Source organism: Erinaceus europaeus, chromosome 10 (assembly GCF_950295315.1).
Source record: "Erinaceus europaeus chromosome 10, mEriEur2.1, whole genome shotgun sequence".
Lineage (NCBI taxonomy): Eukaryota > Metazoa > Chordata > Mammalia > Eulipotyphla > Erinaceidae > Erinaceus > Erinaceus europaeus.
The window spans coordinates 32,344,297-32,356,742 of NC_080171.1; the positions used below are offsets into that span (position 1 = coordinate 32,344,297).

General features: G+C 42.7%; 1 protein-coding gene across 2 annotated transcripts in view; it reads left to right on the plus strand.

Annotated features, from left to right (window-relative positions):
* The first annotated feature begins 1,182 nt into the window (after nt 1-1,182).
* Nucleotides 1,183-12,446, plus strand: part of RASEF (RAS and EF-hand domain containing) — a 95,299-nt gene continuing 84,035 nt past the window's right edge. For both annotated transcript variants that reach the window (XM_007528393.2, XM_060199502.1), the window contains exon 1: nt 1,183-1,895. In XM_007528393.2, the coding sequence (XP_007528455.1) occupies nt 1,465-1,895 (431 nt within the window). In that variant the 5' untranslated portion in view covers nt 1,183-1,464. The remainder of the gene's footprint in view (nt 1,896-12,446) is intronic.

The window sequence follows — 12,446 nt, forward strand, 5'->3', positions numbered from 1 at the left end:
ACCTGATGACAGTGGAACTATTAACTTAGATATAAAATAGTTGTTACCTTAAATCATTGTTGTGTTGTACAATGATCTGTAACTGATACAGCAGGCATAGTTTTAAAGACATTAGCAAACTAGCCCCATTTATTACTTTCTATGGAACAAGTAACCTTTAGAATAAACAGGAAAAACATAAACTTGAAATCAATAGTAATTATGTTGCACTAACAAGATAATCTATTAGCTGTCCACTTGCATAGAAACATGTCCACTTAACAATTAGGCTGCAAAGATCAGGGCATCCAATGGAATGTCTCATAATTTCTTATTTAAATTTATATGTGGAGGTTACCGGTGGTATTTACAAATACATGCTGTGAGTGTTGATTGGATTATTTACCAGGGCCATTCTTCTATTCAAGTAGATGTTTAGCACTTATCTTTCTAGTACTTAGGAACACTACTAGCCTGAGGGAATGTTTCAGTCAAATCCCCTACTTTTCCCCTACTATATTAAAAAAAAAGAAGAAGAAAGCAATAAACAGGAAAAAGAATGGTGCTCTGGTTAAAAATCATTTATAGTAATAGAAAAAAAACCTGTTGAAATATTGCTGCTTGCCAGGAATTTTTCTTCACTTTCCATCCAGTTGAGGACCTAAAGGGACTGGGAAAAATGATTTATATTTGAAGATCTCTGTTGTTTCTATTAACAAACCTGATGGTCCACAAAGAGTTAAGAAAAGCCAATAAAAGCAGAGTATGCGGGTGTCTTCTGGTAAACATAGCACTTGGCCTTGTAAAAAAATCTCTGTACTTAAACATTTTTCTGGAGTTAAAGGAGAACAAAGTGAACATGACTCAGATCAACTTGGAGCTCTTGACTCCTCCCCTCCTTCTTAGTCTTCAGGATCAAGTGGTGTCCCGTCGAGGCTGACTTAACCTTTTGGCTTTACCTGAGCCTTCAGGGTTTGTGTCAAAGACCCTGTGGCTCAGCTCTTTTCAGTGAAACGAAACAAAACAAAACAAAACACAAAACAAAACTACACAAAAATCTTCAAGATCCCAAACCAGAGCTGGGGTTGGAGCCCAGCAAGGAAAGCCCAGGAGGTGTGGGAACCTGGGCCGCGCACTCCACCTCCAGGGCGGCGCGGGGCGGGGCGGGGCGGGGCCGGCGGGGACCCGGGACTGGGGCGCAGGGCGCGCAGCAGCCGCGGGAGCGGGCGCTCGGAGCGCGGAGTCCGGGGCGCACTCCGCGTTGTAGGGGCGCGCGGACCGCGGGGACGCTCTAGGACGCAGTGTCGGAGCGCGCCGCCCCAGACCCTGCCCCTCCTCCGCGCCTCGCTCCGCCCGGACATTCCGCAAGTGCCCGGACCAGCTGGACAGCTCAGATTGCCCGTGGCGATTGGCGCTCCAGGAGGCAGCAGGTGGACCCGGGCTTCCCGCGGGCGGCCCCCGTCCCAGACTCCCACGTCGGGCGTGATGGAGGCGGACGGAGACCCAGACGAGCTGTCCAGGCTGCGCAGGGTCTTCGCCGCCTGCGACGCGAACCGCTCGGGCCGCCTGGAGCGCGAGGAGTTCCGCGCGCTGTGCGCCGAGCTGCGCGTGCGTCCGGCGGATGCAGAGGCCGTGTTCCTGCGGCTCGACGCGGACTGCGACGGCGCCATCACCTTCCAGGAGTTCGCGCGCGGCTTCCGCGGGGCCCGGCGCGGGGGGTGGCGCCGGAGCTGGGGACCCCGGGAGCCAGCGTCCCTGGCGGCGGCCCAGGCGGGGCTGGAGCCCCCGGGCAGCGAGGACGAGAGCGAAGAGGAAACAGCGGCGGCGCTGGCGGCTCCCTGGGGCCCGGAGAGCCCGGGCCGCGCTTGGCAGGACTTCCAGGCGCGACTGGGGGACGAGGCCAAGTTCATCCCCAGGTGCGTGCGGCGACTCCACCTGCATCGCTCCCTGGGAGCTGATGTTCTCCGCTTTAGTGACTCAGTATAACTTTTTTCTTTCTTTCCTTCTCTCAGATATATTTTTATTTCATTATTATTTTCTTTTTTTTCCTAATTTTTTTATTAGATAGGACAGTGAGAAATTGAGAGAGGAGGGGAAGACAGAAAGGGGGAGAGAAAGACAGACACCTGCAGACTTTCTTACTACATGTGAAGCATCCCCCATGCAGGTGGGGAGCCCGGGCTCGACCCTGGCTGGGTTCTTGCGCTTGGTAATATGTGCACCACGGCCCGGCCTCCTCTTAAATATATTTTACTTTGGATACAAACAGAAGTTGAGAGGGAAGGTGGAGATGGGGAAGGAAGGACTTGCAGCACTGCTTCGCCACCTATGAAGCACCACTTCCTGCAGGTGGGGACCAAGGCTTGAACCTGGGACCTGATGCACTGACTGTACGTGGGGGCTCAACCAGCTGCATCATCGCCACCAGTCACCCCCCTTCTCTCTTCCTTACCAGAGTCTTGCTCAGCTACCCTGGGTCCTGGGAAGCTAAGCCACACACACACAAGAAGCCTTCTGCATAACCATTATGCTATCTCCCAGGTCTAATTGTTAACTTTTCCAAGAGTTCAGGAGAAGAAATTCGTTCAGAGTCAAGGTTTGGGAGAGAAAGTTTCCCAGCCACATCCCTGAGCCTTTCACAGGGCTTTAGTGAAAGCTTAGGTGTCCCAAGACTTCCGGGATAGTCTTAGCAGTGCTCGCCACTTCTCCATGCGGTTTGGTTACGTCAACTCCAGGCCTCCTGGCTGTGCCCTGGCCGAGCCAGGCTGTCTGCCAGTTTGGCAGTCTCTGTAATAATCGTTTTTGCGTTTGCTGATTTCTTTTTTTTTTTTTTTTTTTTTTTTTTTTTTTATTTTATTTTTTTTTTTTTTTATTTAAATTTTTAATTTAAGAAAGGATTAGTGAACAAAAGCATAAGGTAGGAGGGGTACAACTCCACACAATTCCCACCACCCAATCCCCATAACCCACCCTCTCCCATGATAGCCTTCCCATTCTCTAGCCCTCTGGGAGCATGGACCCAGGGTCGTTGAGGGTTGCAGAAGGTAGAGGGTCTGGCTTCTGTAATTGCTTCCCCGCTGAACATGGGCGTTGACTGGTCGGTCCATACTCCCAGTCTGCCTCTCTCTTTCCCTAGTAAGGTGTGTCTCTGGGGAAGCTGAGCTCCAGGACACATTGGTGGGGTCTTCAATCCAGGGAAGCCTAGCCAGCATCCTGGTGGCATCTGGAACCTGGTGATTGAAAAGAGAGTTAACATACAAAGCCAAACAATTTGTTGAGCAAACATGGATCCCAAGATTGGAATAGTGGAGAGGAAGTGTTGGGGAGGTACTCACTGCAAACTCTAGTGTAATCCTGCTTTCAGGTATATATTTTGCAGTAGTTTATGGATACGTGTGCGCATACGCTCTCTCTCACAGAAACTGGTGTATGTCTAGGTTATGGGACTTTGTTAGAAAGTGAACTACCTGAGATGAAATTAGAGTGTACTATAAAAGGAAAGGTCTCACCCGAGTAATGAAGCTGAAGGGTTGTCATTCCACACGTGAAGTCTCTGGATACACTCTGAGGTGAAGCATGTTGAGATGGCAATCGTTGCTTTGGTTAGGTTGTGATCGGCGGATGCAATATTATTTGGTATGGATTGGGAGAAGCATACGGGAAAGTGAGCCCTATCCATGGGTGCCAGGACTGGGGGAAGTAGGGGCTCTATAGTGAAGATGTGAGGTTCCTGCTGTCTTAGGGTTCAAAAAGACAATCAATAGTTAATATTATCATCACATTATTTGTTAATTGGGTTAACTTTGAAAAGTCCCTTTGTAATGGTTTGCTGTACAGTACCCAGTATCTTGTATATAGCTGTGCTATTGGAAGCCTCCAATCTACTTGGTCTAGGCTTTTGAGAGAGTCCGCATATCAAATACGTAGCCTATCTATTAAAAAGATTCAGTTTGTCTCCTGAGAACCTTTGAGACATACAATTGATTTCCCCCTCTCATATTAATTAACTACTGATTTATATGTCTACATTTTGCTAGGAGTGTACATAAACACCATTCCCATCACCAAAGGACCGTGACCCATCCCTCCCGCCCATTCCCACCCCCCACTGGCCCAGAAAGCTACATGTCTACCCCTCACCACTGGGTTTTTTCTTTGGTGCCCTACTTACAATTTGATCAGGTCCTGCTTTTAGTTTCCCTTTCAGATCTTCTAAGTCAGCTTCTGTTGATGAGTGGGATCATCCCATACTCATCTTTAACTTTCTGACTCAGTTCACTTAACATAATTCCTTCTAGCTCTGTCCAAGATGGGTCAGAGAAGGTGGGTTCATTGTTCTTGATAGCTGCATAGTATTCCATTGTGTATATATACCACAGCTTTCTCAGCCATTCATCTGTTGTTGGGCACCTGGGTTGCTTCCAGGTTTTAGCTATTATGAATTGTGCTGCTATGAACATAGGAGTACACACCTCTTTTTGGTTGGGTGTTATGGAGTCCTTGGGGTATAACCCCAGGAGAGGAATTATTGGGTCATATGGAAGGTCCATGTCTAGCCTTCTGAGGGTTTTCCAGACTGCTCTCCACAGAGGCTGTACCAATTTACATTCCCACCAGCAATGTAAAAGGGTTCCTCTGTCCCCACATCCTCTCCAGCATTTGTTGCTGCTGTCCTTTTTGATGTATGCCATTCTTACAGGAGTGAGGTGGTATCTTAGTGTTGTCTTAATTTGCATTTCTCTGACAATCAGTGACCTAGAGCAGTTTTTCATATGTTTGTTAGCCTTTTGGATCTCCTCTGTGGTGAGTGTTTTGTTCATTTCCTCTGCCCATTTTTGGATGGGGTCATTTGCTTTTTTGGTGCTAAGTTTGCTGAGCTCTTTATATATTTTGGTGATTAGTTTCTTGTCTGATGTCTGGCATGTGAAGATCTTCTCCCATTCTGTGAGGGGTCTCTCTGTTTGTTTAATTGTTTCTTTGGATGTGCACAAGCTTTTCAATTTGATGTAGTCCCATTGGTTTGTTTCTACTTTGGTCTTCCTTGCAATTGGGTTTGATTCATCAAAGATATCCTTGAGGTGTAGATGGGAAAGTGTTTTACCAATGTTTTCCTCTAAGTATTTGATTGTTTCTGGTCTGACATCTAGGTCTTTGATCCTTTTGGAGTTGATTTTTGTTTCTGGTGAGATAAAGTGGTTCAATTTCATTCTTCTGCATGTTTCAACCCAGTTTTCCCAGCACCATTTATTGAAGAGAGCCTCCTTCTTCCATTTAATCCTTTGGGCCCCCTTATCAAAGATTAGATGCCCATAGGTGTTGGGATTTACTTCTGGGCTTTCAATTCTGTTCCACTGGTCTGTGTGCCTATTTTTGTTCCAGTACCATGCTGTTTTGATGATGATGGCTTTATAATATAGTTTAAGGTCTGGGAGTGTGATGCCTCCATTTCTGTTTCTTTTCCCCAAGATGGTTTTGGCAATTCTAGGTGTTTTCAGGTTCCAGATAAATGATTGTAGTGTTTGTTCTATTCTCTTAAAGAAGCTTGGTGGAACTTTGATGGGTATTGCATTAAATTTGTATATGGCTCTGGGGAGAATGTTCATTTTGATGATATTTATTCTTCCAATCCATGAGCATGGGATATCTTTCCATTTCTTGGTATCAGTTTCTATCTCCTTGAGTAGCGACTCATAGTTTTCAGCATACAAGTCTTTCACTTCTTTGGTCAACTTTATTCCTAGGTATTTGATTGATTTTGCTGAAACAGTGAATGGGAGTGATTTCTGGATGTCTTCTTCTTCAGATTTAGTGTTTGCATAAAGAAATGCCACTGATTTTTGTACATTGATTTTGTAGCCTGATACCTTGCTATATTGCCTAACAACTTCCAGTAATTTTCTACTGGATTCTTTAGGTCTTTCTATGTATACTATCATATCATCTGCAAATAGTGAGAGCTTGACTTCTTCCCTTCCAATCTGTATCCCTTTGATTTCTTTCTCTTGCCTGATTGCTATGGCAAGAACTTCCAATACTATGTTGAAGAGTAACGGTGACAGTGGGCAGCCCTGTCTAGTCCCTGATCTGAGGGGGAATGCTTTCAGCTTCTCTCCATTGAGTATGATGTTGGCTGTAGGTTTGCTATATATAGACTCCACTATCTTGAGGAATTTCCCATCTATTCCCATTTTTTGTAGAGTTTTGAGCATGAATGGGTGTTGGATTTTGTCAAAGGCTTTCTCTGCATCTATTGAGATAATCATGTGGTTTTTGGCTTTGCTTTTATTGATGTGATGAATGACATTGATTGATTTACGGATGTTGAACCAGCCTTGCATTCCTGGGATGAATCCCACTTGGTCATGATGAACAATCTTTTTGATGTGTTGCTGTATCCGGTTGGCCAAGATCTTGTTTAATATTTTGGCATCTATGTTCATCAGAGATATTGGTCTGTAGTTTTCCTTTTTTGTTCTGTCCCTATCAGCTTTTGGTATCAGGGTGATGTTGGCTTCATAAAAGGTGGAAGGGAGTATTCCTGTTTCTTCAATCTTATGGAATAGCTTAAGAAGTATGGGTATTAACTGTTTCCTGAAAGTTTTGTAGAATTCGTTTGTGAAGCCATCTGGTCCAGGACTTTTGTTGTTGGGGAGATTCTTAATAACGGTTTCAATTTCTTTGTCTGTGATTGGTGCATTTAGATTTTGTAGTTCTTCTTGGTTCAGTTTTGGAAGTGCATAGGTTTCTAGGAATTGTTCCATTTCTTCCAGATTCTCTAGCTTGGTGGCATATAGTTCTTTATAGAAGTTTCGCAGAATTCTCTGGATTTCTGTGGTGTCAGTTGTGATATCTCCTGTATCGTTGACAATTCTATTAATTTGAGTCTTCTCTCTTTTTTGTTTGGTGAGTCTGGCTAGGGGTTTGTCAATTTTGTTTAATCTTTCAAAGAACCAACATTTGGCTTCATTGATCTTTTGTATGGTTCTTTTATTTTCGATGTTGTTTATTTCTGCTCTAACTTTAGTGATTTCTGTCCTTCTGGTTGCTTTAGGGTTCCTTTGTTCCTCTTCCTCTAAGTCCTTGAGGTGTGTAGTAAGTTCGTTCATTTGGGCTTCTTCTTGGTGTTTAATATGTGATTGTATAGCTATAAGTTTCCCTCTCAGTACTGCTTTAGCTGTGTCCCAAATATTTTGATAGGTTGTGTCTTCATTTTCATTAGTTTCCAGGAACATTTGAATTTCCTGTTTGAGTGAGTGTCTGACCCAGTGGTTCTTAAGGAGCATGTTGTTTAGTTTCCAAATTCTATGTCTTTTAATAATTTTCTGTTTGTTGTTAAAAGTTAGTTTTACTCCACTGTGGTCTGAGAAGATACTTGGGATGATTTCAATGCTCTTGAATTTATTGATGCTGTCTTTGTGACCTAACATGTGGTCTATCCTTGAGTATGTGTTGTGTGGATTTGAAAAGAAGGTGTATTCCAGTTTTTTGGGGTGGAGGAGTCTGAAAATGTCCAAGAGGTCTAGTCTGTCAATCTCTTCATTCAATTCTCTTATATCTTTATTGGTTCTCTTCTTTGTTGATCTGTCTAAGTGTGAGAGTGGGGTATTGAAGTCTCCCACTATTATTGTATTACTATTGATGTATTTTTGAAATTCTTTCAATAGGTGTTTAATGTATTTAGATGGTCCCTCGTTGGGTGCATAGATGTTAATAATTGTTAAGTCTTCCTGGCTGATTGATCCTCTTATCATTATGTAATGTCCTTGCCTATCTTTTATTACTTTATTTAATTTAAAATCTATCGTGTCTGAGATGAGAATGGCTGTTCCTGCCCTTTTTTGTGGACCATTAGCCTGTATGATAGTTTTCCATCCTTTCACTTTAAGTCTGTGTTTATCTTGTTGTGACAGATGGGATTCTTGCAAGCAGCATATGGTTGGGTTATGTTTTCTGATCCATCCCCCCACCCTGTGCCTTTTGATGGGTGAGTTTAAGCCATTGACATTTATTGATATTATGGATTTAATGTATTGTAGTGCCATTGTTCTAAAAAACAATTTGTTTGCTCTGATATATTACAAGTATTATAGTGATGTTCTTGTTTATAAGAGGTCTTTTAATACCTCTTTCAGGGCCGGCTTGGTGATAGTTGCCTCCTTTAACTGTTGTTTGTCTAAGAAGGTTTTGATCCCTCCATCTAGCTTGAATGAAAGTCTAGCAGGATATATAATCCTTGGTTGAAACCCTTTTTCATTCAGGGCTCGATAGATATCTTGCCACTCCCTTCTGGCTTTTAGAGTTCGAGTTGAAAAATCTGCAGAAAGTCTTATGGGTTTTCCCCTGTATGTGACTTTTTGTTTCTCTCTTGCAGCCTTTAGGATCCTTTCTTTATCCTTACTTCTTCTCATTGTGACTATGATGTGTCTTGGTGTTTTCAGGTCTGGGTTGATTCTGTTTGGTACTCTCTGGGCCTCTTGCACCTTGATATCCTTTCTGTTATTCAGGTCTGGGAAATTTTCTTGTATTATTTCCTCTAGGATGTTTGCTTCCCCTTCCTCTCTTTCTTCCTCTGGCAGGCCAATTATACGAATGTTACTTCTTTTGAGATCATCCCATATGTCTCTGTTGTTGTTTTCAGTGTCTCTCAATCTCTTTTTAAGCTCTTTCACCTCTTTCTTAGTTTTCTCTAACTCATCCTCTGTCTGACTAATTCTGTTTTCTGCTTCTGTTAGTCTGCTTTCCCTTGCCTCAGCTTCTTTCTTCATTACAGCTATTTCAGCTTTCAGTTCTCTAATTGTCTCAAGATAATCAGTATTTTCCTTGGGGGTCTCAACTGTTGTTTCCCTAATACTGCCATTTCTTTCCTCCAATGTTGTTTTCATTTCTGTGATTAATAAGTTTATTATTGCTTGCATACTTTTCTTATCTATGGTTACTTCTGACTGATTTGTGGTTTCTTCTGGGCTCTTGTCTTCATTCATTGGGGTAGCAGTTTTATTTGTTTTTAATCTACCCATTTTTTTTTTAATTTATGTGTTTCTCTCTTTTTTTTTTTTTTTTTAATGTTCTGTTGTTCCTCAGTTGTTGTGTTTTGAGCACAAGTAACACTGTACTAAATACCTTTATGACAATTGCACTCACCAACCTCCGGAATAACCGTAGCAACTGAAGTAAGTATTGAAGGAGTTTAATCGTTACCAGTTAGCCAAACAATTTCTCCAGTCCGTGAAAAAATAGTAACCAAATCCCAGTGAAGAAAGAGAAAAGGAAGAGAGGATAGCAAGAATAGACAGTTATGCAAATTTACTATCCAGTGTATATTCTAAGGGTGACAAGAGTGTAAAGGGAACTAGAGCAGAGATACACACATAGAGAGTCCACTCTGGGTCAGATTTCTTCCCCAAAGTAATTCACAAATTCAGAAAGTCAAAGAAGAAAGACGTGTATGACAAGATTAAAAAAAAAAAAAAAAAAAGAGAGAGAGATTGAGAGAGATAAGAGAGAGAAAAGGGAGAAGATAGGAAGAAGAGTTGTAATTAAAGAGCAGTGCGAGGAACTTCCCAAATGTGTATCAGTGAATTAACAAAAAAAAAAAAAAAAAAAAAAACCCTGTTTGGTGGTATGGGGTATCCTGCTAGTAGCTGGTCCCAGGCACTGCTTATGGGGGGAGGGGGGGCGGGCGGCGGGAAGGATGTATGCTTGAAAATTAAAAGGAAGAAAAAAGAATTTTTTCCCCCTACTCTAATTCTTAACCCAAATTAAGTTATAGAAACATCCTTGGTATGACCGTTATGGCCCCTTATTGGATGGCCTGCTAAAGGCAGAAAATCCTATTGTTTACACGAGATGTGTCCGGAGCTCAAAGGCTGGCCGCTTCTGCTTCTCCGGGCGCCATCTTCCGGGAAACCCCGCCCTCCAGACTTTTTTAAAGGATTTCTCAAAAATGAAAACTAGCTCCAAGTCCTTTGATCCAATGAGAGCTATACTCAAGAAGTCTTTGGATCCACCCTCAGGGTCGCGGTGGACCCTGGCAACTCCCAAGAGGCAGCCCCCGAGCTAAAGTGCTCTCTCCGGGTCCTCTGCCCGCCGCGCTCTGCAACCGGCGGAGGAGCCGCCTTCCCGGGCGGGCGGAGGACAATGCCCGGCGCACTCGCCTTGCCTGGCGCCGCCTGGGAATTCTGGCGCCCCGCTAGTCCGTGTCACCTTTGCTCTAATTGTTAACCCAAATTAAACTGTAATAACTTCTTTGGTGCCCCCCCCCCCCTTATTGACTGGCCTGCTAAAGGCAGAAAATCCTACCTTTGCCGACGATGCTATCAGAGCAGTCGCTGTTAGCGACTTCTCAGGCCGTCGCCATATTACCTCCCCCCTGCTGATTTCTTAAGATTACAGGGAAGTGGGTCATTGCTGGACATCTGTAGTGCAGAAACAAGCATTCATGATACTTTCTCTGTCTTAGGTTTTTTTTTTACAGAGTTCCTTTATTTAGTAGAGTGTCTCGTCTTAATACACGTAGGCCCAGAAATTTAGTTCTAATAATGTGAAGGAGGAGGGGTTACCCATTTAATAAAGAGCAGAGATTTGATCCTAGATACTGTGTACCAGAAAACTCACTTTTTATGTGACAGATTAATATGATGGCACCCGCTGCAATAAATTTTCTACGCTTAAACCCAGCCAGAAACATTCATCACATTACTCGCTGAATTCTCAAGGAAGAAAGGAATGGCTGCTGGTTTGGGTCAGTAAGGTAAAGACAGACATTCGGGCCTTATTCCTTGAGATTGATCTGTATTTACCAATGTCTTGGTGTCTTGGTATGTATTTACCAATGTCTTGGTGTCTATTTCTCCAGGCAGTCCAAATTTGCGAAGGCTGTAAAATGATTTTCCCCTGTTTGGTTCTTGGTGGAAATTTTTGGAGAACTCAAGACTCTGAGTAGTACTAAGGAGATTTGGAAGTTATTTTTATTGGCATTTCAGCTGGCTGAGACACAAGACTGAAAAGAGAATGGCCTTTGCAGGTATCCTTGCTCACAGGTTCACAGCTGAGACCTGAGGGCTGGGTATCCTCACTTCCTCCTCCACCCAGCATCTCAGTTCAGTTTGGAAAGTAAAGGCAATATAAACTTGAAGAGTGACTCACTGCAGTATAGGAGGAATTGTGTAGAGAAAATGGGTGTGAAATAAATGACTTAAAATGCAGTGTCTCCCCTGGGGAAATTTAATAGCTTAAACAAACTATACCATCATAAGTATCTTGATTTGGTTTTAGCTAGTTAGTAAAGATACTAGTTTTAGGAAGAGTCCATATTCTGTTTTATGTACAAGTATGCACATACGGGTCTACCTTCCAGAGTTATCAGATAGTCTGAATGGTAAATATTTGACATCTAACCTTTTAAATGATTAAAAGAGCCCTTAGGATCAGCTCACAAACCAGGGCATCGTAATATCAGTGACATGATTATTATTATCATGATGCCTTTCCAAACTCCCCAGAGGTTGTTAAACTTAATGGGCTCTGGTGTCACCTAGTAGGCTTGTTTGCTAAGTCCCACCCCCTTCGCGTGGGAGATTAACAAGTACAATATTTGCCATCCTGTACTTGTTGAGTGGACAAGAACTCAACTAAGTTGCTTCATGTGATTGTTACTATGGCAGCAATTCACTGTTTTGGTAAATTGGATTGCTTCTGTTTCACTTCCAACTTTACATCAGGCTCAACCTGACGCTGTTGACTGGCTACGGAAGAAGGGCAAACGCTAGAAGAAGAAGAACTTCCTCTTACAGCTGTTGCTCTTCCCGACCTCCCATCCAAATGTTATAACATTCTTTTGTTATTGACAGTGTCATTGCCATTATTTCAACTAAATTTATTCTTTAGACATTATCCAGTACTTGTTTTGTGCCTATATGGTCTTTAGTATCCTAGGTCCTAGGTCCCTGGGTCAGAGAGAAAGATGCAATGTAGTTCACACCCTCTAGAAATTCATTGTGTGGGAAAAATATTTTCAAATATGTTCACAAAGAACACTTGAAGGCTTTTGAAGGCAAGAGATCATTTGTAGGAATCTTCACATAGTCTACTAGACTCCTGCAAGTGGGAGATTTCTTTGAAGTCTTGAGTCTTTTCCTTTAAAAATGTCATGTTTATTTCATTTCACATGGTATTAGGTCTTGCTTGAAACAAAATAAATGAAGTAAATAAAACAAAACTAAACTTTTAGATTATAAGAGTGATTATCAGATGGGAGAGGGGAAGAGGGGGCTAGTGACATAAAAAGGGTCAGCTGTATGGTGAAGAACAGGTTGGTACTTTCAGTGATGAGTTTAATATCTAGAGATGCTGTTTATACTGATGCTCACCTGGAGTTTATATATTAGTGCAATTTTAATTTTATACTAAAGAAATAGATACTATGAGTAGTATGTCAGATAATAAAGGCATACTTCCATTGAATATTT